General features: G+C 40.3%; 1 protein-coding gene across 11 annotated transcripts in view; it reads right to left on the minus strand.

The window, feature by feature from the left end:
- LOC100643070 (ryanodine receptor) overlaps positions 1 to 15,467 on the minus strand; it is a 41,977-nt gene extending 26,510 nt beyond the window's left edge. For 7 of the 11 annotated variants that reach the window (XM_048414165.1, XM_048414143.1, XM_048414163.1 and 4 more), the window contains exons 1-15: positions 15,300 to 15,467; positions 11,986 to 12,382; positions 5,346 to 5,450; positions 5,140 to 5,238; positions 4,273 to 4,287; positions 3,675 to 3,752; positions 3,509 to 3,584; positions 3,309 to 3,421; positions 2,936 to 3,135; positions 2,307 to 2,489; positions 2,036 to 2,207; positions 1,417 to 1,586; positions 1,134 to 1,258; positions 692 to 1,062; positions 282 to 613 (exon numbers count right to left, since the gene is read on the minus strand). In XM_048414165.1, the coding sequence (XP_048270122.1) occupies positions 282 to 613; positions 692 to 1,062; positions 1,134 to 1,258; positions 1,417 to 1,586; positions 2,036 to 2,207; positions 2,307 to 2,489; positions 2,936 to 3,135; positions 3,309 to 3,421; positions 3,509 to 3,584; positions 3,675 to 3,752; positions 4,273 to 4,287; positions 5,140 to 5,238; positions 5,346 to 5,450; positions 11,986 to 12,039 (2,093 nt within the window). In that variant the 5' untranslated portion in view covers positions 12,040 to 12,382; positions 15,300 to 15,467. The remainder of the gene's footprint in view (positions 1 to 281; positions 614 to 691; positions 1,063 to 1,133; positions 1,259 to 1,416; positions 1,587 to 2,035; positions 2,208 to 2,306; positions 2,490 to 2,935; positions 3,136 to 3,308; positions 3,422 to 3,508; positions 3,585 to 3,674; positions 3,753 to 4,272; positions 4,288 to 5,139; positions 5,239 to 5,345; positions 5,451 to 11,985; positions 12,383 to 15,299) is intronic. The other 4 variants (XM_012320196.3, XM_048414172.1, XM_048414168.1 and 1 more) reach the window with 1 other exon arrangement.
- Positions 15,468 to 26,802: the final 11,335 nt, after the last annotated feature.

A 26,802-nucleotide genomic window follows, 5' to 3' on the forward strand; every position in this document is an offset into this window, starting at 1 on the left:
ATTTTCTTAGCGACGTTGAGCGATTCATTCATAAGTTCGGCAGCTATAAAACAAGCTTAAGATTATCTTAAGTATCAATGACGTAATGATATTTTGTGTAACTTTGATACATTTAGTTGGTATCAAAGAAGCGAATTCCCTGAAATGACCTCGAGTTGATATTTGATAAAACCTACACAGCCTTAAAAGGACCACGAGTATCAATGAGACGATTTGAAATGATTTTCACTATCAGTGAATGCCAATAACACTACTCAATGGCCTGTCATTTATTGACTTACCCAGCAGTGTTCGCCCATCCTATTCTCAAATGCGGCATCATGTGCGTGGTCTGCTCGATGTGGTCAACGGTGACTTCGAAGTACCACTTCTGATAAAGCGCCGAGTTCTCGACTCTACCGACGAATATGTTCGGTCTAACGCTAGCCACGTGATCGACCAGTTGCGTTTGAAGAAGGAGATTTTTTCCTGGCAGCAAGAAGTCACAGATGTTGTTCTGCGAAGATCGAACAGCCACACCGTTACCCACGCACAGCGAGCAAAGTACGTCCAAGACTTTTGGATCTCTTCCGTGCTTCTCCAACAAGGAAATGATGACTTTAATGTGCTCGTCCTGTGAAGATATAGAAGTTCATCGAGATTGTAGGATTTCAAATATTTTATCGTACGTTTAACTCGTTATAACGCTTACCCTCATCATGTTTAAAGCTTCGGGCGAGTCGATAAGAACGCAATGAAGCACGTCCAACATTCCAGTGCCTTCGCTGGAAGCCTGCGATCCGAGTCGACTGAACAACCAGTTCAAACGGTTGCTGTTAGCAAATTGCGCGCAGTTTGTGTGATTTCCTTTGATAATAGCTGCCAATAGTTGATACAGGTATCCTGATATTTGATCCCAAGCTTGACCACTCTCGTCTCCCGAAAGTGCCACGAGGAAACCTTGCGACGTAATCACGTTGATCTTGTCGATGGCTTCGAGTATCAAGTTCAATATACCTTCCTCTTGAAACAGGTCTTGACGATTTCTCAGAGCGCGGAATCTGTTTTGTTTCTCTTCGTGCTCTACATAAATCGTTAGAGTACGTCAATCTACTGTAATAATAGCGTTTCTGCGATCATAATAGTTTGCTTACCCATGTCGTCTTCGGGTTGAGCAAAATAATTAATCAAGTCTTCCAGACACATCACCATTTCGTTCAGATTCACATTTTGGAAGAACATAGACGCTCTTCTATCTACTTGCAGCGTCTCTAGGCCTCTAAAACATATTCGGTCCTTTTAGCGATCTGCCTGTCCACGTTAATTTATCATTCGGTTTGTAACGGCTCTGTACGCTTCCATCCAAGCCTCTACCATTTTTAATTGCATACTTTAATGTGGAGAAATTACAGTATCGATCGAACGATAGACACTCACGTGATGAACTGTGTGAACAGACTGCTGCACTTTCGTATCACACGAGCTGTCCGGGACTCTTCTTCTTGAGACCGAGAGAAGTCCAAACCATCGTCCATCTTTCCTTCTTCGTGAAGGACGGCTTGCTTCTCCTCCACTTTGCCCACACCCTTTTTCTTCGTCTCGTACGACTATGATATAGATCAAAATCAATCAAAGTCAAGTTTAATCCACCCCAACGAATAATATATATGTGTTTTGACTGTAGATGCGTGTACGTACATCAAGATGAGTTATCTCAATAGTTAGGAGTTATGAGTGTAAAAAATAAAAAAGAGAATGCATATGAATTTGGAATTTACGTATGGATAGACTTCTTACGTTTAGTAAATATAGTAATAAACGTTTTAGTTTGGACATTTTATATATTTTCGCAAGTTCATTTCGTTTAGATACTTAATTTTTCCAGTTCTGAAGTAAAGATCAGCTTTTATGAATTATTAAACTGTCCTAAAAGTTTTGTGCAGGAGTGTATCTTTACTTTTTCGTTTAAATAATTCACTTGCTTGAATATAAGAATCAAAGAAATATAAGAAATATAAGAAAATAGAAGAAGAAAGAAATTATTATTAATGTATACCTTGTACGAGACCCAGAGGCAAGTAGTAGCGTGCTGCATGATAACAGTCGAGTCACCATACTTGATGATCGGTGTACCGATAACTTCGAGGTCCTTATCCTCGAGAATGATCTTCTGATCATCCTTCTCTTGACGTAACCAAAACGTTGAAGTCTCGGTCGTTGCCTCGTTTCTTCAAACACAGAACATAATTATGTAACTTACGATTATTGGCACGACGTTCGACTTGACCTTTGAACTTTCCTATTAATACCTATTAATAGATATCTACCTATCGACCAGGTACAGTTCGTTGTTTTCTTTAACACCAAGGTAACGTCCAGTTGTCAAGTGTCTGATCCTCATCGGATGCAGCCAGTTGATAAAACCACCGGCCCATTTAGTTCTTGCCAGCTCCAGTCTCCATAGAGATCGAGCTTGACTCATTACGCTGCCTCCCTCGTAGACCACTATACTGTAAGCAATATATTAACTACTAGAAGCCATATGTAGCTTTAGCTGCGCTAATCGAATTATCCATAGAAACGATTATCTCTAGTGGAATCAACGCGACGATTTCGAAAATAAATAAATAACAAGTTGTAATTAATTTTCTCGAGAAGAATTTTCCTTCCAACAATGAATGCGACAATATGATAGTGTGAAGCGCAATCGGATTGTACATTGTGAGATATTTAAAGATGCAAATTAGAATGCATACTATATGCAAAAATATATAAAACGTTCGAAATATAGTATTCGTTATGATGCTCAGTGGATGAAACAAATTTCCGTTCAAGCTACATCTTTTGTTTAGTTCTGTTTACAAAAATATGAACTTGCATAAAAATAGTTATTTTGGTGCATACGGTTTTTTTAGTCTAAAGGGATAGAGGAAGGGGTTGAATTTTTAACACTTACTTTTGACTCGGTGTTGTGCCCCATGTTGACGGTATAGTGAGGCATTCGTCGCCACCGTGAAAAAATCGTAGAACGTCGCCGCCAAATACGTAACCAACGTATTTCATCCGGCTGATTCCAGTGCCGTAAGGTTGTACCGACCAGTGAGTTACGTGGAACGAGGCGTTAACCACTGATAAGTCGTTTTCTTTTGTTGTGTGCTAGATAAATGTGGACGAGATTAATTTTCAAGGTAGTGCGTATTTTAATGAACTGACGATGAGACAACAAAATATTTGTTTATTTCAATGCGATGCTTAATAAATATCATTGTGAATGGAGCTATTGGGAATATTACTGGAAAATATTATTGTTTTCTGTTTGTGTTGCTTACCAAGTATCTCTCGGTGGCCACAGATACCAGAATAAGGTCATCACCGACTCGAACCTTCTCACCCTCTGACCTCTGCTTCGATGCTGGATGCACAGTCCACCAACACGCCTCACCTAAATCATCAATCGTATTACGTACACGTAAACACGACAGGAATTGATATTAGTTGATATTAATTCGATCGCGTTCCTTCGGCTAACCTTGAGAATGCTGTTGCAGACCTACGTCGAAAGCCAACTTGTCGTTGGACGAGCTGGTCGATAAACACGCCAAATACTGTAAACGAAACAGTCAGTTCTTGTGAAAATGACGATCAAACGATGATGCGTTTATCAATTACGTGCGAAAAAAGATGCAATTGTTTACCATGTCGCTGTTTTGATGCCTCAGTAAAATAGCGTTGCCATACAATAACGTTCTGTGTCCAGATCCAGTGCCCTTTCCCTAAAATTACGGAACGATGTTCTAGCAATTAGATGAAACATATAGGAGGCCTGAGATACACGTAGATCGAAAACGGATTAAAGAGAGAGAGAGAGAGAGAGAGAAAAAAAAGAAACATAAAATAAGTACACAAGCATACCGATAAGAGAAGGCCATAAATAATGATTGTTAACGAATGAATGTCAATGGCAGGCATGTATTCATGCTCGTACGATCGAAAAAATAAATGCGTAAATTGATTGTATGTTAATTGAACGTAAAAGAGAAAAATACGCAGTCATAGAAATTCGCGCGATCAGCATACAACGTAACTGTGTCAGTATTTAAACATAAGATAGAAAGATGCATAATTGAAGAAAGAAATTTCAACGAGGAGGAAAGAAAAGAATAACCAAAATGGAAGAGAAAAGAGAAAGAATGAAAAGATCGGTGCAGGCAAACGACGTTACTCACAAGCATGAACGTAAACGTAAACGTAAACGTAAACGGTGTCTTAGAGCGATACGGAAGGTATACTTACTAAATTTTCTTGCTGCTGCAAACAGAAACACAGATGTTGTAAATCTCATCCTTTCGCTTTGTCAATCGTGAATAGATAGAGAAAGAATAGTAGAAAGAAAAATTCGGTCAACACGCTTACAATGTCGGTCGATAGGTAAAAATGTTTTGCATGAAATTCTCGTTTTGCGGTGAGGTGCAACGCATCGACGTAACAAAAATTGGACATAAACATGGGACATAAAAACAAATACGGACAAATGAAAGACAATTTGAGACGTGTTACACGGCTACATGGACGCATGCCACACTTATTGGATAAGGAAACGTGCGGATGCATTCAGAAATTTATTTCGTTGTGTCTTATCGAGGAATAAAAATGGTACGGAAATAACAGCGATTCAAACGCAATTCAATTCGCAGTATATCAAAAACAAGGTGGATAGGTTCGCAAAATCGCAGGTATCTACTTTCTAAGTGCATCGTTCAGTTTAGTTGGTACAATTTTACAAAAATATGGATAAATGATATTGATTAATCTCTTCTGTATACGATACATGAGATCAAATGGATTTTATGGCCCACTCCTATGCAGGTGATTTAAGTACAGAGGTCATTCACGTCGACCAATCGATTTACGCACGATGCAGAGGAGAGTCCTGTTTATCGTACGGATTAAACATAGTGCAACTATTTGTTGTCACAGTTATCGAACAAAATATATGACAAGAACGCCTGCACAGGAAAACGAAAAAATATCACGGTGTGGAGGATTGTACGAAAATTAGAAAAGAAACAGTTGCTTCGACAACGTAACGTTCGAATGATCGTGTCAGTGACACACGAGGATCATCGTACGATGAAAGGTGATAAAGAAGTGGTACGTTACCGTCTCGGAACCGGCGGCGGTTACCAATTCCTGCAGAGCTCTCACCGACAGAGCTTGTTCTATTACGAATACGCATTGCGACAGGTCAGGTGGTATGTTCTGCAATTGTAAATAAAATGGTCAGTATTAAATTTCTACGTTTATTTGGCTCAACTTTGTCAACATTCGTAACGAAATACAACAATCGAATTAATTAAAAATTCTACCTTGTCTGCGATATTCTCGAGGAAACAGTGTCGATTACCAAATCCCTCAGCTGCGAGGCAAACCCTTTCACCAGTTGCGGTACAGGACAGACATACCATGTCCTCCTACAATTTCGATTCATCGTTGAATTCAATTTTTCTTTCATCATTTTTCATATAATTATCCGAGACGCGAAACAATACTAGCAAACGCTGATCTGTTTTTGATTTCCATAGCATCGTGTACATACTATATACAACGATGTTATATACATTTCGATGGTATTTCGTTGCAATAATGTAATTTTCGAAATTCTCGGTTTTCGAAATAACTAATATATAGTACTAACAAACGCCGATCTGTCTTTAATTCTCGTAGCATTGCATAACCGTTATATAATAGAAACTTTGGTAATTCTTTTGAAATAACGCAGTCTTCGAAATGTTTATTTATTTAATAAACATATAAAAAATGGCAACGTAGTGAGAGGAAGAGGTGTTGTGTTTAAAAAATGATTCATTGATGCATTAGAAATACGAGAACCAACGACGACCTTTGCGAAACGCTAAAATATGATGTGAGCCAAACGGCAGATGTTACGCACAGTGCCAGAACCAATTTGGACCGTCTCAGGAATGCTCGACGCTGGTTTTATACAAGCATACTGGGAAACGCTTCTCAAGACTTTCAAAGCGGATTGTCAGGGAAACGATTTCACTGTTTTTACTACGCAAGCTTTGCTTAAGCGTTACTTAAGAGTCAGGAGTGGTAGTATTCTTCGGTATAAGACAGTGGCTTCGACTGAGTCATATCTCACGCGAATGAGTTTTATCATGCAATTCCGCCAATGTACAACGCAATTCGGCGAAAATATGCAGACAAGAATTTTCGAAGTAGTTCGAACTTAACTAAACAATATGTACTATATATTTGAAATAAAACAGTGACGCGACACGGCGGTGCGCTTAGAATTGCATTCTTTAACAACAGTATTGAAATTATCGACGATTAAAATATAAAATTTCTACTAAGGAACTTGAAAACAGAAATATATGAAAAAATATAATGCAAACTTTTATCCATATATTTTACGACAAATCATTCAAATATTCAAAATTTATCGTTGCAAATGTGGAAAATTTCTACCGAAAGGTACACGAACTGGTCATATCGAATGCTTTGATAATTTTGAAGTAAATATAGCGAAAGTATTTTTAAAGCGGCAGATTATGACCGCGGACGGATTTAGAGTTTCGAACGGATGTGAATGATCGATTCTAATTCGCCCGTGCGTTTCAAATTAGCGTCTTGGAGCATATTCGACGGCCCGTGGAATATGCTCGATAATGCAATTAAACAATTTTTACGCTCGATAATGCAATTAAACAATCGCTCTTTATCACTGCGATCGACGACCAATGGTGCAATATGGTAACACAATTATTTCTATCGTCAACAACGACCCGTCATGCCTCGTCGTATCGCTCGCAAAAATTCCGTGTTGTTCCTCAATATAGAATTCGTACGCGCGACGTCAAGAGTAACGACAGTTCCGCTTCGTTACTTTACATATTTTTCACGCAGATAAAAAGAGCACGCATATCCAAACGCAACGCGTACAACACGAACGCCGTCATGGCGTATTATGAGAAAAACGTGTTCGAGGGTGAATTAACATAACGTGTTACCGGGTTATACGGAAAGGCACGCAAGTCTCATCTGGCCGTCCAGTATATTTGCTATTCAGGCCTGCCAACACCTTTGCAAATTTGTCCAACGACAACGTTGATGGCGTATCCCATTTTAATTATTTTAGCTGTTCGTTAGAACAGTCGAGCAATTTCTGATAAAATCTAAGGATCATCGATGGCTGATTACAAGTTGCAATCGTAATTTCTCGTGGTATTTCATTCGAGCGCGGAATATTGCTGCACGAATAATTCACAGACAAATATATGTTTGCAAATTTATTTCACGAGAATATCGACGATGTTCTCTACCTAAATTTCTATTTCAATTGTTCGTTGAATAATTTCCGGTAGAATCAATAAATTACGGGGACAACAATATAGGAATTTTGGTCGCTTACGATCTATGTATAATCACGACTTTTCTCGGTGTTCCATTCAATTATGGAGAATGAAGCAATCGAACACGGATAATGAATCAAATAAACCAATTATTTCCGCTGCCCGCGACAGCAACCGCGATCGAACCTGCAACGTGTTGCAAGCACGGGTCAAGGGTAGGTTTATATTTTAGTGTTCAACAATTCGGCGCGATTTTATTCTAACGTCTAATAGATGTAAATCACTCGACTTTCGGTTATGAATCGACAAATTCACTTTGCATCTAGCAACCTTCATCGAAATTGATGTGGTGAAGTTTAAGGTTACTAATTTATCTTTATACGTCAAATCCATTCATGACATCGTACTAAGAATCATTCTTCAATCGTATAGGTATAATTTCACAGTTTAAAAGGAATAAACGTTTCGATTGGAACGATTACGTCGTTAATTGCCGATCGATATCTTCATTGTACAGCGAGGTGCTTTCAGCACTTTCCAAACCACTCGTATCGGCTACTTGGCCCGTGGTTGTGTACGAAATCGACGAGCAATTGTTACGAATCGTTAATGATACGTTCTTTGCGTTCTCGTACGCAAGTACTCGTTGAAACGAAGCACGTTATTAACTCGGACGGTCGCTTTTCGACGTGGAATCTTTAATGAAGAGATACCTACACAAGCTGTATTGATCATACGGAACAATGCAACGTCGATTGCTAAAATTAACTGTCACGACGCTCTTAAAGAAGAGAGTTGACAGTCTAGAAGTAGCTCGTCCGCTAGACGCACGGCATATTTAAACGGTCCAATTTAGTATTAATTTTAATTAGCCAGCATCGTCTATTTGTTGCCACTCGTGCCGCTAGCGACGAGTGAATGTAAGCGAATCGTAAAAGTGTGCACGATAATTTTGAGGGGCGCTCTACGATGCCATTAGCTTAATTAATGATCATTACATACGAACCAGCGGATCGTGAGCGATGTCACGACTTTTTTTTTTAGCCATCTTTATATTTCTCGAGACATCTCAACGTTCTCGAACGTTTTCATTGGACGGATACCGTCAAAGATAACATCCATGCGGTTCTATGTACGTCCGATATATTTTCGCGAAATTACGTTAAACGATTTATACGAGTTTTTGAAATTGAAAACGGTGCAAGGAAGAGAAAGAAAAGAGAGAAAACACTGGAGAATGAAATTACGCTCCTATTTCCGTCCTTTCTCGAAGCGGGGTAAAATTGATTTACGTCGGACTCGTTCTCGTGCCAAGCAAGGCTAGCGATAATTTCGAAAAGATTATGTATATTTGTCTTCGTTAAACAGGATGAACGAATGCGTCGTTATAAATTTCGTTTAATCGCATTAATCGGCGCTCGATAAAGTAAAGGGGACGTGAAACGACGAGACGATGGTTTTACTGGGATTAATAACAAAGATAGAAATTATTGATTTGCGTGTCGATGATAAACGAAACGTTCGGCTATAATCAGCTCCATCGTATTAATGCTCGATTCACGTATAACACTATCGATTCTTCTGTTCCTACATAAGCGAATCTAGCCGATGAAAGCTTCAAATGTTTTCAACCGTTTGGACATTTCAGATTTCGGCCACACATAATCAAATTTTCAAGTAAAGCTTAATAATAACGGCACATCAATAGAACATGGATCGACCATTCGATTATGAAAATCCTAATGACGACAGGTGAGACACGTTCGATCCTATAAACTAGGCTAGAATCGTGTTTAAAATCATTTATCTGTGAATCGACACGATCGTTCCTCTAAAACGAGGTTGGCTTTCCTATAACTAGATCGGTCTCGATTAAATTTCGTCGTGAATCCAACGATAAACTTGTTTCTCGCACGATTTCCTAATCAACGAATCGGCAATCCCATATAGTTGAACTCAACTTCAAAGGATCAAAGAAATATTAAAAATGTATTTTCTCGGTTGAGATAATCGATTTGTGATACGTCGCACACCAGCCAAAAACATATGACAACCATATAACGTTGCATGCCCCTAAACATTTTCTTTCTTTCTTCTTTTTTTTTTTTTTTTTTTTTTTTTTATTCAGCCGATACATATTTACTAAAATGCAGTATATTTTATCGGCGAAAAACGTGAAATTCGGTGGCGATCGATAACATTGTTTCTCTTCGAACAAATATATTCGGTTATGCTTCCCAGTCACGAACGCCACTTACAGTCGCTTAACACTTTGGATGGGGATATGCGATATCGTGTAATTTCATTAGCACGTAATTTCCTTCGATTCGTTTAATCAAACGCATCTCGTACCTTGGAAATATCGAAGGAAATACGACAAAGAAAAGTAATTAGCGTCGGTTATAGCGGACCATGTTTCAAAAGACCTCTGGTTTAAGATATTTCTTCGTGGCATAGTAATTTCCTTGGAGACCTTGGAACTTGGACGACCACTTTTACGGATGCGCGATTCTTCAAAGATTCCCCCGTGCAACTTCTGGGTCACGAGTAGTTTCCGTGAACGATCCTCCTAACGATATTTCGAATTAAAAGCAATTCTCAACGCTATTTTACGAATTAGATGTTATTTGGTCTTGTTTTTGAGGAAAAACATTTTAGGTTCGCAACGGGGTAGGCGTTCTCACTGGTAAACGGTATTCGCGACATGGAAGATAGTTCGCGAACAATGCCTGCAAGATATTCGCAAACATTTCACGATCGCTTTATGATCACTTTATGATTTTCGTGCGAATATTACTTGTAACAAACTCACGAATAGTTCTTTAAAGCTACAAAAATGTGTCATGTACCAATGGTGATCGATAGGAGCTTCGACGTAGACCGAGGATTTTCATGCTTTTCATAAATAAATATATCTCAGTTCACCACAACTCAGTAGCAATAAGATCGATATATCTTGCATGTAGAACTATCTTTGGATAATAAAGGCTTCATGGTATATATCACTGATCGAAAACCGCTGATACTTGAATTCCTAAAGGTTTAAAGGCAGCAATTTCAACGTTGTTCGTTCTCTTGATAGAAATGTAACGCAACAGACTGTTCATCAAGAACCGAATCCAGCCGTGGATAAGCCAGTCGTCGAAAGGGGAAGTAGAAGAGGATGTCACAGGCGTTCCCGAAGAAGAAGGAGGAAGTCCAAATGCGTCTGCAAGCCTCGTAGAAAGCTGATTCTATCGTCTAATCCTTTCATCATTTTCTATTTGGAAATGTACTTCAAAACGCCTGGGAAACGCGTGACGACAGTGGCTCGCGAGGCTGGTAAAAAGTGGTGTTCCATGTCGGAAAGTTCAAAGCGAAAGTACTACAAGCTCGCAGAAAGGGTGAGGCGACGATGCTCCTCGAGGCGGAGGAGATAGCTTGCGATACGATGCACGAAGTGTCTGGTTTACATCGTATCCGTGATACCATTCTGATGATAGGATAAGAGAATATCCGGAAGAAAACTTGAATGCTCTCACGTAACAAAGTAACGCGTATTCCAAAGCAAGAATCGGCCGTTTGAAACGCGAAACGCGTGCAACCTGTAGAAGTCGTATTATCGTAAAATCGAGGAATCGTATCGAAATTCGAATCATGGAATTCGCGTTCGAAAAACGAGATTCAGCGTATATAGATTCGCACTGAAACATACTTTGTACTTTATGGAACGAATTTACAAGCTTTTTTATACGTAGAAAAGGCCAGAACGTTGCGCAACGACAGCATGTTGCAGAAAATGGAAAAGGCAAATAACAGAGGAAGGGAGAAACACGGAGGAAGAAAAAAAAATCGATGGACACGCGTGTCGGTGTTGTTGGTTGGCGATATTCCCCGATAAGAGGACCGCGTGCATCAGAGAGATATATTTTTACTAAAGGCGGGTATTAAAGAGTCGAGCATCGAGCGCGTGCAGCTTACGGAAGCTCAAGGCTGTAGCTACCCTCTCGGTCACTATGTTACTGCCTGATCCTTGCGGGTTGAACGAGGTCAAGGTCGTTTGACATGAGAACTTTAAGTGCTTCCACGATTCATTGAATTCCTCCCCCTCCCCCGTGCTCGTCCTTTGCGACGGAAAATCGCGATTTTATGCAAGACAACAGCACCGTAAACACCGCTCACACCGCGAATGCTAACTTTAAACGCCTTTTAAGCGGATTTACCCGACGTCACCTACTCGCTTGCCATCTAATTGCGTTCGAGCCTGAACCATATCCGACCTTCTACGATGTCGCGTTCTTTCTTCGCCGAGTCCAATCCTTCAATAACATCGCGCGCTTTTCGACCGCTCCCACGTGATGATCCGAGCTAGTCGAAGACTTTTCTGCGCGCGACTTTTACGTGAAAATATCGCGTAATTCGTTTAATGTCCATCGAACGTTTCTCTCGTTGGATCAGCGTTTGCATGGTATCAAACTATAATATAACAAAAAAGAAAAAAAAAAGAAAAAAAAACGTTCATTCGATAATAAAGGTCCATGTCACGCTCAACTGTTAAATTCCTTTTTGGAATCGTAAGATAAATCGCTAGAAAAATTTTCCTATTGCGTTATCAATTTTTAATGTAGTAACGGATAAACATTTGACTCACCGTACGGAGGAAGGATACGTCATCCTGCTCGGAGCCACCCTCGCTGTCAGCCATCCCGTCGGTACGTTTTCACGTAGCCTGACGCCGAGCTCAGTTCACCTCTCCCTCGCGTTATTTTTCTCGGTCGTGGTCTGGCCTGGTTCTCCGCGACGCACGTCCACCGTCTCCAGCCTCGTAGTCAATAGGTTGCGGATGAACGGTCACACGCGATCACAATTCGACATGGTTCGCCTTTCCGGTGGCACACACACGGCTGCCGGTGCGGAACGTTTACGCGCTGGCCGACGATGAACACCAACACCACCAGCACGGTGTCGACGACGTCCTAACCTCCGATAGCGTACCAATGATCAGCCACTACTGGCCGGAGAGTGGCTCGCGTGAACCTCAGCAACCCCTGCGCAAGCGCCCGTTTCCTTCAATCAAATTCCGCATGCTCGAAATTCCGTCGTAATGAAAATGATACCCCGTATACACCATCCCTTGTTGCTGTTTTTCTTTATGTCAGGACGGTCTGCTCATTTCGGTGATTTAAGTGGGTTAAAATGGGCTAGTAGTTTGGGAATTCCCTGTATCTCCGGCAATCTTGATCGACTCGATATATTTCACGAATTTATCGAGCTCCGGAATCTTAGAAGTTTAGAGACATGGAATGTTTCAGACGCCCTTGGGATGGGAAAGATCGCGAAATATTTTTGAAATTCATTAGCAATTTATCGGAAGATTTGACTGGGTTTATAATTTATACAGCGAATGCACGAATCGTGTTTAAGCTGTAGGATCCTTCGTATTTCATCGGAAATATTAATTAAGTTACCCTATTACTCGAAAAGAAGCCAGAAACAGGGGAAATTGCATTGCGTCTTACGCACCAATTTAAACGATCCAAGTCGAAAAGAAAGCGCAGAAGGTAGAAGTTGGCTGAACAAGAGTGGGAGGCTGCCTGGATCTTACCGCGTTTAATTGAATTGGGAAAGTAGACGAGTAATCGTCGTGCCCTAGAGTATTTCTGCCTGGTGCATTTTGAGATTAGATACACACATTGTTTCAACCGTTCGCGGAGAGACGCGATCGCGAGATAACGCGTCAACGAGAGTCGTAAATTCTCGTTACGATTAAACAACCGACGCCACGAACTGATTGATCCCCTATTTCCATTACGAGAATAGAGGTGGTTAGGTTTGAGTGCATACGAACAACTACACTGGATTGGTTGATAAAAGTTTAATAAAAATAACGAAACAACAAGTTCAGTCAACGATCAACAATTAAAAACGAAAATTATAACAGTCAAGGTTTGCTTATAACGAGACCTGTCGCACTTCGCAGCTTGAGATAGACGTCATGCGTTAGATTCGATTCAATGTGTAACGTTCGACGCGTCACAAGGAACTGTTCGACTTTAGATGATTTCTTTGTCTCATCTTTGAGACGACCCCCACTGTACTTAGGTCACGCCACCGTTCGCGCCTATGATCACGTATGTTTGTTTTTGCGTGGAAAACGTAACGGACAAAATTCGACGTTTCGAGAGCTCGCTGCTTGGCGACAACTATGCGCTCGTCGATACATTGTATATGATTCGGCGGTCAGATAAGACGATCTGACTGCGACATTGTAGGGCCGCGAGCGACGGTTAGAAAATACAGCCTGTGGTAAGCCTCGTGGCGTAACACACATTATTATTTATTATTATTATTTAGCAAATATCGTAATGCATTGCAGATCGCTTGGTCTATTATTTTTCCAATGAATCATTCACGCGTTATTAATCGCCGCGTATCATTTCTATACACGATCACTGCTAATTGCGGCGTTAATTACGGTAGCGTTGCTATCATTGTTGTTAACGGTATTATCGGTTTTACTATTTACGTAATTATAGTGGCGATGCGTAAACGTGCGTCAATTAAACGGAGAAAGCTTCCAGCAACAAAGTCCGTATATTTAGATATAAATCCAACGGGTGACGGATTTAAGTAAAAATAGTTTAGAGCAACTGCTCCACCCCCTCCCTTCTCACCGTATTACTTCCGGTACAATTTAAGGTATAACGATCTGACGTCTCACTTGGAACAAATTCCTTTGCCATTGCACTCTTTCATTCTAATAACCGCGTCGAATTTATAAACCAATATATACACGCGACACGTAAGACCAAACATAAAATGGTTACGAATAATCCGTGGAAATCCAATTTGCTCACGAATCGGAATAAATCCAATTTCGTGCGAACTCTTCGATCAAGTTTGAAGCAGTTCTTCATCCTCGACCGATATTCGTTCCCGAATATCAATCGAACAAATCGAATTTAATTACTCAGTTAATTAAACGATATCATCGACGATAACAAACGCGATGGTAGACGACGTTGACGCGAACAGACACACGCTACGATTCGGACCTGTTTCATTCTCGCGTCTATTTCCAGCAACCGGCAGAAATAGATGCATTTACCACACGGTGAAACGAGCGAGGGATCCGTGTGAGCTTGGCCGTGCCTCTACTCGAATTAGAAATGGCAACATGTTAATCGAAGGTTAAGGATATCGCGACGATGTATGAGCGAGTCGCGAGACGCGATCCCGAGAGGAATCGCCGAGAGTGCGTACGAACGACCGCCGATAAATCAGCGACGCGTTGCCACGAATTGGCAACGAATCAGCAGAAATTAATATTGTCCTAGTGCTAAATATTTCTTTGAACAATTCTTACGGAGCAGCAGTGAGAAAATATACCTTGTTACCGAGATGGGACCGTGTGAACGAATTCGTGCGAGTGTTTCGCAATTTTGGAAATTCGCTGCCAGAATATACACGAACTACGTGGAAGATCAGCATCGTCGCGTGCATCTAAAAGGAATATACCTATCTCTGTGCGCGATCGATCTCTTCGATCGAAGAATCGAGCGTTTCATCCACCGTTGTAGGAAACATCGTCGCGAAAGAAAAAGGTAAGAGAAAAGCTGCCTCTACGTATCTGTAATTAAAACAGGCAGAAACTTTCGAGAAAGCTGCCTGTGGCGCGTATCGCGCCCACTCGTACGCAGCCACGCATACGCTTCTCGATGCGTACAGTAAAATGCAAATGCATCGAGGTCGATCGGTCTGTCGAGTATCCGCAATGCAACCGGTAATTCACGCCGCATTACTTTCAAACTGCACGCCTTTTTTTCAGCCACTTCACAGTATAGCGAAACAGACGAATCGATCAGAAACCAAAACTGCCCTCGAAGTTTCACCTCGAGAAACGAAAGGAAAAACCGTAAAGAAACTTCCTTTTACACTATACACCAAAAAAACGGTAACACTCACTATTGTCTGAAATCGATTTGCGGATCGACCTGGATCGAACCAGGGGTTAATTCGGTCGAACGATTCAGGATGGCTGGATCGTTCGTTTTTTTGGTCGGGCCCCACCGACGAAATTCGTATCGAGGCTCGAGCGATTCTGCCGGAGCACGATGCCGAGCGGAGTGAAGCGAGCGAACGAGCTAGCGGCGCTCTCCGGCTATTTTCAGCCTCGAGCCGAGCCCGCGTTGCCTCTCCTCACGCTACGCGTCGCCGTTCCTCCGCGTTGCACGCAAAACACACCGTGTTGCTGTCGCTTCTCGCAACGACGGTGTCTTGCACGTCGTTTGAACGAATTACGAGCAAGTTCAATAATAGAGAGATTCGTCAAACGATTTTAAAAAGATAACGAAACCACCCTAAACAGATATTTAAACTAGTAGATATTATTTCGGGTATGACTCGTTTCTATACTTTTAGATGTCTCGTTTCGTGTCCTCGGAGTATATTTTATGTGCGTGTCAGAGAAACGTATGACTAACGTCGGTACAAGGAACGGCTGTTATTTATTATTGCAACATATGTAATTACAAGTTTCATTGAGTTGATGTTACAATTTTGCAATTGCCTCGTCGCTGTTGGCAATGTTTGCCAAATTCTCCTGTATCGAGAAATAGATTTGATTCAAACGTACAGAGAATTCCGACAGTGGTCAGACGAAGCGTTTTCCATGAAATTACCCTTATAACGCACCACCGACAGAGAGTAAATTCTGGCGTATTGATCGGACTTGGTTGTTCCCGGCTGTTGGTATTCGTTCACGTGTCTCGTCAGCGGGTCTGCAGTGAATAAAGTAGAATATGATTTTTTTAGCAGGATATATTTTTTAACGATTGCGTGACGTTAGATGGCGAGATTATTTAACGTTGTATCTTTTTCCCTTTTTTTTTGTGAGTGACTATTGTTTAGAAAGGATGTAAAAAGATTTTTCAGAAATTTATTTCTTACGATACTATTTTTTCGGCCATTGTTATTACCTACTTCATGTCGATAAAAATTAACGTGCGACCAACGTTAACAAGTTATAGATAGAAATTCAGTGCGATACAACGATATATCTTAACTTATGTTGACTACGATCTACGCGATCCAGATAGATCCACGATAAATCTTCTACCTCTGTTTGTTTTTATACGACCTCGGTGCTGAGCTACTGGTTGATTGACTTGCTTTGATCGATGGTTATCGCAGATTTATTGCTCGATAGAAGAGAACTTGTTAAAATTCTCACCGTGCGATAAATTCTTCCTGCACGATGTGAATTCGGTAGAAAGAAAAAAGAAAAAAAAAAGGAAAGAAAGGAGAGTGTAACGAAAGGTAACAGCGTGTATCGATGTTGACTATAGAAATTTCGTACAAAATAGAATTCGCCGAAGTGTCACGCGACACGATTCACGGCTCTATGGTGTTACGCAGGAAAGCATGTGTCATTTCTTACACTGCAATTCGTTCTCTTTGCGTGTACCTTAAAATAGAACTGTAGAGAAACATCGAAGTAATCGAACGACGATGTAACTTTATTTCTATATTTGGAGTTTCACGGAATGGTGTCTCTATAAATCACAGAGAAATCTCCCTTAGGACTCAAATTAAACAAACCTCAACCAAAATGGTATCCGCTCGAAGAAAGCACGAACCACGAAGACTCAAAATGCCAGTATCCAACCGTAAAATATCGTTGACAAATGGTCGGTTCTTGGCCTTCTCGCGATTCTTCTCCGAGCGAAGAGCAATAAGCCGCGCGTCAAACGCGAGGAATTATTGACTTTATCTGTCCCTATCCTACCGCCCCCTCTTTATATCGTGTAGCGCGGCAAATACGCGGTGGCTTTTTATCGAATATGGCAAACTTACCTAGACAATAAATCGCCTTAACCTGACCCGAGTGATCCCTTTATTGCCGGGCCCTTCGAAACGAGGGAAGGTTTGGCCCGCTCACTCTTTCGTGCTTCTTCGCGCAAATAAATTTGCACCGGCCGACCTGTACGCGTTGGAATCTGCCGGGGGAGCGTAATTTATTTTCACCCGTCTGCACCGAAGGCAATTGCATCATTTATATACGGACGCCGGACCGCTAAGGGTGGAAATTTGAAATTAAAACCCTGCCGCGCCGCAGCAACGATGGAAACTTTTGTTACGAGATGTTCGACATTTTTCGCGATTTCAAATTGAAAGTGTATAAGAAATTGAGCGGGTCGATAGGAAAGAGTCACATGCCACAAATGCCATAAATTTAGAAGGGAGAACAATTCTTACGTGAAAGCTTTTCCAGAAAATGTATCGCATTGGAATCGCTTTAAACGTTAAATAAATGCCAACTATTCTCATATAATTGGTTATTACCAAAAGTTTGGTAATATGTGGAAAGACAGTCGAAGTACAACAAATTTTTAGTTACTCTTGCGTATTTGTATTATTTTACTATAAATATTTTCTTCTCTTCCCGTTTCATTTGTCCTCGTTAGAAAAACGTTTTCTTCTTTTTCTTACTGCATTCGAGTGGAATAAGCGAGTGGTATTATTCCCATCTTTAAAATAATAAGTATCTTCTTAGGAGCTTTCGAGAAGACCAAGTATATTGGCCTTCTATCTATATTCTATTTGTTTGCTTTCTTTGGCGTGAAATTTTCATACGATCCTGTATAAATCATGGTAATATAAAAACGTACATGAGATGTTATATCGATACATGAAAAATGGTTAAATGGAAGCTAACAGAAACTAATTGATGATAAAAAGGATAAAAAACATTGATACAGATGTGACACGTTCCCTTTTTCCACTAAACCTCTCAATTGTTAGCCGACAATCGAGGGAACGAGCTTGGCTACATCGAGGACTTCTCTTTATCGATGTATTAAAGCTCTTAATACCAGCTTGAACTTGTACAAACGCTGTTATATCGGACACGGCTTAAGCCCCGTTCAAACTTTCCCTTATGAATAAGTATTTCTCGGTGTCGCGAGAAACCTTGTTCGTTCCATTGCATTTATTAATTATACTCCGTGCAATGGATGGAATATTCGATTGAATAAAATGGAAACGAATAAACGAGAGAATGCGAAGCATAAATTGGATGCGCAGCACTTTGCGGACGGAAATTCGTGTTTCGTCCCCTCCCCCCCCCCGAGCTTTTTCGAAATTAGCATTCTACAAGCAAAGCGTCAAGTATTTAGCTGTGAAAGTTAATATTTTAGTGCGTTTGTTTGTGAATTGTTAACGGTCCAGTGTCGAATATACCAACCAAAAAAAAAAAAAAAGGGAAACAGGAAAGGCAAAAAAAAAAAGAATGAAATTTGAAAATATCGCAATGTCTGTATACTCAGTCAATATTTTATTTACTAGCAAACCGTTATTATTTTCGAACGAGTTAAAACGTAATTCGATATGGAGATACGGTGTCGTCGTATTTGCGGTTTAGGCTTTCAAATAAAATATCGCTCGATTGAATAAAGTAACGCTTATCGACGGTAACGATGCAGAATCGTAGATGTTTCGAATAAAAGTGGCGAATACTAAAAAAAAAAAAAAAAAGAAGAGGTAATTTTCGTTTCCCTAGGAAAACAAACGAAGCACGGAGATAAAGGGATGGCGAATTGAGACAAGTAAAAGTGATTTACTGTTTCAACAAGAATATCATTCTACGGAGATCCGCACCGTTTCGAATCTATTTCATTGGTGGGCGAACCAAGGTATTTTCGGATAACAATAAAAGTTCCGACACGCCCGTTTCCACTAGCGCATCGATGGTTTACCAAGCCAGGCCACGACATCGTCCTCGTCGACCTTAATTTTCGACACCCAGGAACTGTTGCGAGTTGGCAGAGACTAGACGACCACCGAATCCGCAATCGCGGTTTCAGCTCCGACACCGAGAGTGATCGAAAAATTTTTTCCCTGTTTACTTCCGTTCCATTCGAAAATAAACGAAACTAGATTCTGTTACGCGATTCTGTCTATACGCCAATAACTTTTCCCCTCGATATTTTGTTTTTAATATCGATTAGTATCGTTTTTCATATTCCTATAATTCGACGACGTATATATAGTTGATTAATTTCAAGTTATCGTGATCGAGCAACTAGAACGCTGTGACGCGCGACAGAGTTTATTTGAAGAGATTTCGTAGAGCTGTCGTATGCACCGAATCGGTCGAGTAAGAGAAACGTTGCGAAACTTTTGGTGAAAAAATTTCTTTGACACGCAGTTCGACACGTGCAGCCTGCTCGGGATATGGACTTCGAATCTAATTTGTTCAATACGCAATGGAACTTTTGACCTCGTGGAATATAATGTTGACGTGAATTTTGGACAGCGTAAATGAAGTGACAACTGGACTTTGTTGCGCAACTGGAGAAAATAGAGTGCTCCTGGTGGTGGGCAACTGCTAACTGGGGTACGAAGTTAATCTCGGACTCGTCAACCGCACGAGATTAGCATATAAATTTGTCAAAATGCTTTGTCTACGCGGCCACGCCGAGCTTACGTGTTGGTACAACCGTTTTATAACGTCGACCGTACTTCTTGATTATTTTCCCTTTGTTGATTCGTTACATTCGTTCGCGTTGAACGCGATATTTCCCGTAGATTGTTCGTCCCTTCGGTTACACTCGCTCGTATTCGAAAGTTCGCCTATGAATAGAAACAAGCATAACAATAACTAATCTAGCGAGCCTCTGGACGAAGTGCTTCGAAAATAATAGCTTTTCACGTTGTTTCGTAATGACCGGAACTTGTACATTCTCGAATACATTGCGCGAATCCTCCTCGGTACCGAACTTCGTACGTCATCCTTCGCGAAATGCTAATCACGTTATTACGTTAAAACAGAAACGTCGAATATGTAACCGGTTCGATGGTAACTATCGAAGAACGCGTCAAGGTGATTCAATTAGGAATAGGATACGTTCGATCTTGGTTAGGATAATTCATGATCTTATCACGGACTAGCCAGGCTATCGTTGCATCGTAGTCAGCTACTTAATACGCAGTTACCAATACGTTGGGAATTTCGTTACAGCAGGTGGCAGGTATACTGAAACCCTTAGGCCACACGCAGACACGGAGGATTGAATTATTTCACCACGATTCCCACAACCGGCCGCAAGCCTAATTACGAATAGAGGTGAGTTTAGAAACTGGCAGACGGCTGGAAGTTCAATTAAATTGTTATTCGTCTCTCTTCGCTTCCATTACTTCCGCGGCTAGCGGCCCAAGATCCATCGAATCCGACCGACGCGACGCGTCGATACGGAACGTACCAATTCCACGAACCATCAACTCACAATGAATAGAAAATAGAGGCGTATTTGAATTCTTGCCGAACGTTTTGATTAAATTAATCGACGAATACGGCTACTCTCGAAGAGGAATTATCCGCGTGTTATCGGATGAAAAATTGCCTCGTTAAGCTTAAAGTAGTAGCAGTCGGGGATGGAAGATAGAAATTAATGGAAAAAATTTGGGATCTGTGACATAAAGAAAAACAGGGGATTTGGGGCACGGAGCCAAGAGGCGAGAGGAGTAGATGGAATCAGTTTCCTCGCTGGCGTCTGTTTAGTCTCGCGTAGGATCTCTAAATCGCCGGTGTTTGTTTCGCAAGCAAAGAAACGTTGCCGCGCATCGAAATCCTTCATGGACCAACTCTAACACACAGAGAGCATTTGGAATCGTTTTTTCGAGCCAGTTCGTGGCCCGCCGAGTCGATGTTGATCCATTGCGTTTCAAGTTAAAAGCTTCTTGGTCAATCGTTGGCCGAGTAGAAACGGTAAGCAGTCCCCGGTAGACGACGTTGAAACGCGGCGGAATCGTGAAAATTGTTTGCCCTGGATCCGCGGTAAATTCTCTGCGAACCACAAGACGCCATGGTAAATGGAAAATGCTTTCCAAGCGCTTTTAAAATTTCATGATAAACGATCTCGTAAATAATTACACGGAAATTACCGACAATCTCTTTCTACTATTGTCCTGGTAATCGTCCTATCTTTGATACACGGAGGTCCCCTTGTATTGTTTTATTCAAGTATTTATGGGGAAAGCACGCGTAAGAGAAAGCAAAGAGAAAAAAGAAACGGCGTCGAGGGGATTTTCGCGCTCTATGGTGTTTTAATCGACCAACTTCCATTTCGAAATCGACGTCGGGGACAAAAATGAACAGGAAAGGGGAATAATCCACGCGGGATTTCGAAAGTTCAATTTTCCAGAGGGAACGCCACCTGTAACGGCAAATCCGTATGACCTTTTTGTTTCGATTCCGCGGGGAACTTCAATTCTCCCATCACTGAATATTCATGCGATTTTATTAAGCACGATTCAAACATCGCTTTCCCTCGAAACGCCCTTTATCTTCTTAGACCTGTGCGCCCATCCTTTTCCAACCATCAGTCGCGATCCTGCTATGAAATTAAATTTCGTCCGATTCTATTGTGCCATTTCGTTCCCGTGTCGGGCATCGTTAACCATTTAAAAGCAAAATGCTCGTTTTTCCTTCGGCTCGATTTAAACGGGAAGAGATTAAAGCTTATTGTACGTATAAATACTCGAAACAAAAGTTATCTACCCTCTCACCGTTTAAATTAGATCGCTCGTTTTCAAAACTTCCTACCAAACAATTGACATAACCGAACTTTTCTCCCTTGGCCGTGATATCGTGCGAAATAATTGTGCTCATAATCCAGAAAAAAAGAGGAGTCATTGGTATGCTGGCGGGCATTTTCAAAGTAACCGTAGAAATTTATATCACCGACGAGCAAGAAATAAAGAGTACCGATGGAAAGATTTCGTGGAGCAGACTTTGCCAGACCTTGGCATCAACTTGCTCGTTCGATCGTATAATGGCGGTATTTTGCATCGCCATTGTACGGAACGTGTAACAGCGGCTTCTAAATTCTCGCCAGCTTCAGGAATTATCCTTGAATCTTTCTTACGTTTAAATCAGGCGAAGCTTGCTCTTAACTTCTTATTTTATCTTAAGTCGAAGTAAAACAACCAAGAACAATTTATTATACTGCAGTTAACGCGAATATGATTATATCCTACGGTATATTAATATGTTAACATTACAACTACCAGGCTGGTCAAAACGAAACGTTCGTAATTTAGAAATATTATAACATAGAAATTTAAACGATGAATTTTTGGAAATTGAAACGATCTTCTATAAAATTTTTCTCCTAGCAGTATCGTTTTATACTTTTTTTGAATTTTCACCATAGAAGCATACGTCCTCGTCCGAGATATCACGAATAGAAATATTGACGAGAACTGTACGAGTCTAAATAAGTATCTAACAATTATCCAAAAGTAGATAATTTTTGTTATGTAGCGTAGCAAGATAATATCGTAACAAGAAATTAAATTTCGCAAGATGTGAATAGCAAACGTCAGAAGTTTACGCGTATCATTCAGTCACGTTTTATACAGAAAGTTAAAATTGGAGGAATAGAAAATAAGATTTGCGATACATCATTGTCACTCATACTCGTTTCTGACTCGATCTATTCCGCTACCAGTGTTATGCAAATATTTTTCTCAGTGTGGTAAACTCTACAGTTATTTGCACACGCACTTCCGGGTATTAGCATATATGCATATCCAGCAATATAGCTGATTGCTTTCAGTATGGGAATAAATTTGTTAAGACGATGTGGTTAAAAATAGTTAGTTAATATTAGGAACTAAATAGCCGATGCCAATCGATACTAGAAAATATCTTGCTTCAAATATATCAATTATATCTTCAAATATATCACGTTCTGTTAGAAATAAGTTATGCTATATTGGCAAAGATTAAAATCAACTTGACTGAGATTGACGTACTTTGTTATCTTTAGTTCCGCGATTGAAGAAGTTTCTCACTAGCAAGTTAATGACTGGCGTCAGACTCGAAACATTAAATAATTCGCGCCAGTTAAATTTATAATTTACGAATTACTGAAAGTAACATCACATATTTAAGAACTTTGATTCTTCCAATCCGAGAATATATGTCCTAGAATATCAGGTTTATGAATTAGAGTTAAATTGCGAAAAATTCAGTAGTTCTTTCCAAGAATCAAATATACTGTGCAAATCTATGTAGTATCGTGGAAAAGAGCCTAAGAAAAATGTCTTGTTAACCATAAACAATGCCGCGAGAGCCGAGACGCCGTCGAGTCCATCAATGTGTCGTCGGTCCTTCGAGTGAATAGTTTCGTAGAAAAGGCCTACGTGACCCTGGCCACGGGCCTTCGCGGAACACATGCGTGGTGGGGCTAAGGAAAAACAAAGGGTTGCTAGCCCAGGGGGTATTAGTTAGTTGGGAAATCGTACAGTGTAAGTTGAGAAGTCAGAGAGAGTAAGTGCAGAAGCCGGAGAGTGTGAGCGGAGGAGGAGCCGGAGAGTATGAATCGGGAAGTTGAGAGCCGAGTATGATAATAAGACGTACGACGATATTGTAATCAGTTCGTTGTATTGAATATTACTTGTTAAACCAAAACATCGTTACTTGTCCTTCCTCTAAAACCCCATTCAAGATACCACATTTATATGAAACATATAAATACATACTATACAAACGTAACTAAAAGTTAATTAATGGCTGACGCCAGAGTGCAAACAGTTGATATTTAACGTGAAGAAATATTCGAACAGGAATTCTCACGGTGCTAGTCTTTAAGCCCGAAAACAATTTATCCGAGCCAAACTATATTTCCACTGTTTGCTTATTTGCACGTTTCCGCAGTTTAGGACGTTTTATAGGTTTCTAGCCTTGGAATATTCTGCCTTTACCTGGTCAGTTTGTTCTCTCCATGATCTGAAGGAATGAATTGACGGTCGGAACGCTTTTACTCTGCTTCGAGGTTCAGCAATAACGTCTCGTATTAACCGTAAATCCAAAGGGGATGCTACAAGAGAGTGGATGAAAACAGAGAGAAAAAAATATATCGCGATCTCTGTTGTTATCTTTCTCAAGTTTCTATGGAGGATATTAACTGTCGGATATCGCGAAACTCTTTCAAATATATCAACACGGATAGATCAGCATTTTTTTCATGGTATGTTTCACGCATGTTTTTCTAATGTATCGTAAATTGCTTCAAGTTATTCGAAGATCAACGGCGGTTCTTGTTTCGGTAACGCGAGCTTACAGCGTGATGTTACAAACTATGTAAAACATTTTTCAATAACTCGCGTGTTTGCGTCGAACTGTTCGACTATATATGTATAATATTCTCTGTTACGTGTAATCGATATAATACCGTAAATTTCATATGTAAAATATTATCGTAAGTCAATTATTAATTTTGTTATATATATATACATAGTCTTGTATCAGCGGATAAAGAGATAATTATTTGAAAGAAAACAAAATCAAATAATAATTTGACGAGTTGTTTATTCTGGATTCTTTATCATTTTATTACTCTTTTGAAAGGTTAATCGAATCAAACAGATGCTATATCTAATTTCTCGGTTAATTATTGATTTCTTTTAAAATAGAGTTTCGACATTTTTCTTTCTCTCATCTTTTGTTGTACGGTTTTCGTTCAAACCTTCGTATTACTGTTCTATTTCAACAATGGTGACTAATTATTATCATAGATTAATGGTTAATGTTAACGTATGTAGGCGAAACATAACTCAATTCACAGAGGGTATTCTGTTCAATGAATGGTTGTACGTTACCAATGAATGTATAACTTGTATACACAGTTAGTAAACAATGACGTTTAAACAGCTAATAATTTCCTGATTGTTATAGAATCGTGTAAACGCGACCATTCATCAATAAGGTGAACAATCCAGTTGAAACTAACATAAGAAATCGAATCATTAATTAAATATTACAAACCGAGAACGTTTCTCTGTCTAATTCTCGTATAAATAACTTCTCAAATGATATGTATTTAATGTTCAACAGTCCCATTTATCTCCGACACGTTAATGTAACGTTATTTTCGAAATTACAACTCGAACTATTTCAGCCGTCTCGTTAAAGATCAAACAAGTGAGCAATATTCCACTCGGATATGCGCGAATTTAAACGTACTTTGTCGCTAAATGAGTCGAAATCGGTATTGTGTCCATCAAACTCTCCATTTATGGGTTGAGCTTTTCGTGCGGATAATTTACCTCGATGATATTTCACGTTCCTCTCGTCGTTCTCGTTTTTTTTTCCTGTTCTTTTTACCTATTCTTCATTGGAATTGAACAAAGCGGCTCGTTACCTGTTCACGGACGTTCGAGTTTTGAAATTTTCTTCTTTCATAGGGAAGGAAATTCTTTAGTTCAATTCCCGTTAAGCGTTCATTCGCGTGATTCCAAGGCAAGAAGAAATAAGCAAGAACAAAGAGGATCGGAAAGTTGGAACAAGTAGTTTTTCCGCTTTAGCAGTTTGCAATCTATAGTTTTGAGTCCCGAGTTAACAGCTTTTGTGCGATATATGTGAGGGGTACTTAATCCACTGGGGTATCCTACGCTGAACGGAACTTTATGTCGACACTAATTTCTCCTCTGTTATCTTGTAACAACACGCCCAGCAAGAATACAGCCGCAACTCCAACAGCGCTTCATGTTTTTCAATATTCTTAATCAATTCGCGTCAGTCAGGAAAGCTTTCGACCTAGATTATACTCTGTGAGAAAAGAAAAGTATATCGAAAAGAGGAAAAAGTAGAGCGTGAGTAGGGGATGCTGGGTCGTGGGATTTCACGATGTTGTCTCAAAAATGAAATCGTTCGGTTTGCTTAAGAACAAGAGGGGAAAGGAGTGTGGGTGGGAGGGAGAATGAGGGTGGACAGTAAAGAGATGGAAAAGTTGGGGGAAGTAGATTTTCTGCTTTCGCCGTTTGCAAAGCGAAGCTTTGAACGCCGGGTTAACTGGCCGAGTTCTGGAACGACGATGTCCGTTGTGCCCGCGGTACTTAACCCTTGGGGCATTGTAGTCAAAGCGGAATTTCGTGCAGACACTAGTTTCTCCGCTTCTAGCGTGCCAAGGCTGATGCCGTGGAATTCAATGAGACTCCATTTCCAATGGTTCACGATATCCGGAAAAGGAGTTTTTGACGAATAGCATTGCCCGGGCTAAGCTGACGTAATTTTTTCTGGTCCGCGGTTATGATCGATGATCGTTGTGGCGCGATTACAATTTTTTCCATACGACTGAAGATGTAAAGAGTGATGATCGTCTCTTAATGTAACGAAAGCCTTTTTTTATCCCGGAAAGAAGAGGAAAAATGAGGAAAAGAATAACTGAAGACCGGGAAGAGGCAAAAAAGGAGAGGAAAGGGAGAATGACAAGAAAGGGGACAAAGAGGAGGAAGGGCTGTAGAGCGAAGAAACGAAAAGTAGTGGGAGAAAAAAATGTGAAGAGATACGATTATGTTTTCGTTATTCAATCAAGACTTTTTACTGTAAACGGTCTGTATCGCGTTTCTGATGTTGGAAATTTTATTACAAATGTCAAATTGTTTGATTTCGCAGATAGTA

This window comes from Bombus terrestris, chromosome 2 (genome assembly GCF_910591885.1).
Source record: "Bombus terrestris chromosome 2, iyBomTerr1.2, whole genome shotgun sequence".
Lineage (NCBI taxonomy): Eukaryota > Metazoa > Arthropoda > Insecta > Hymenoptera > Apidae > Bombus > Bombus terrestris.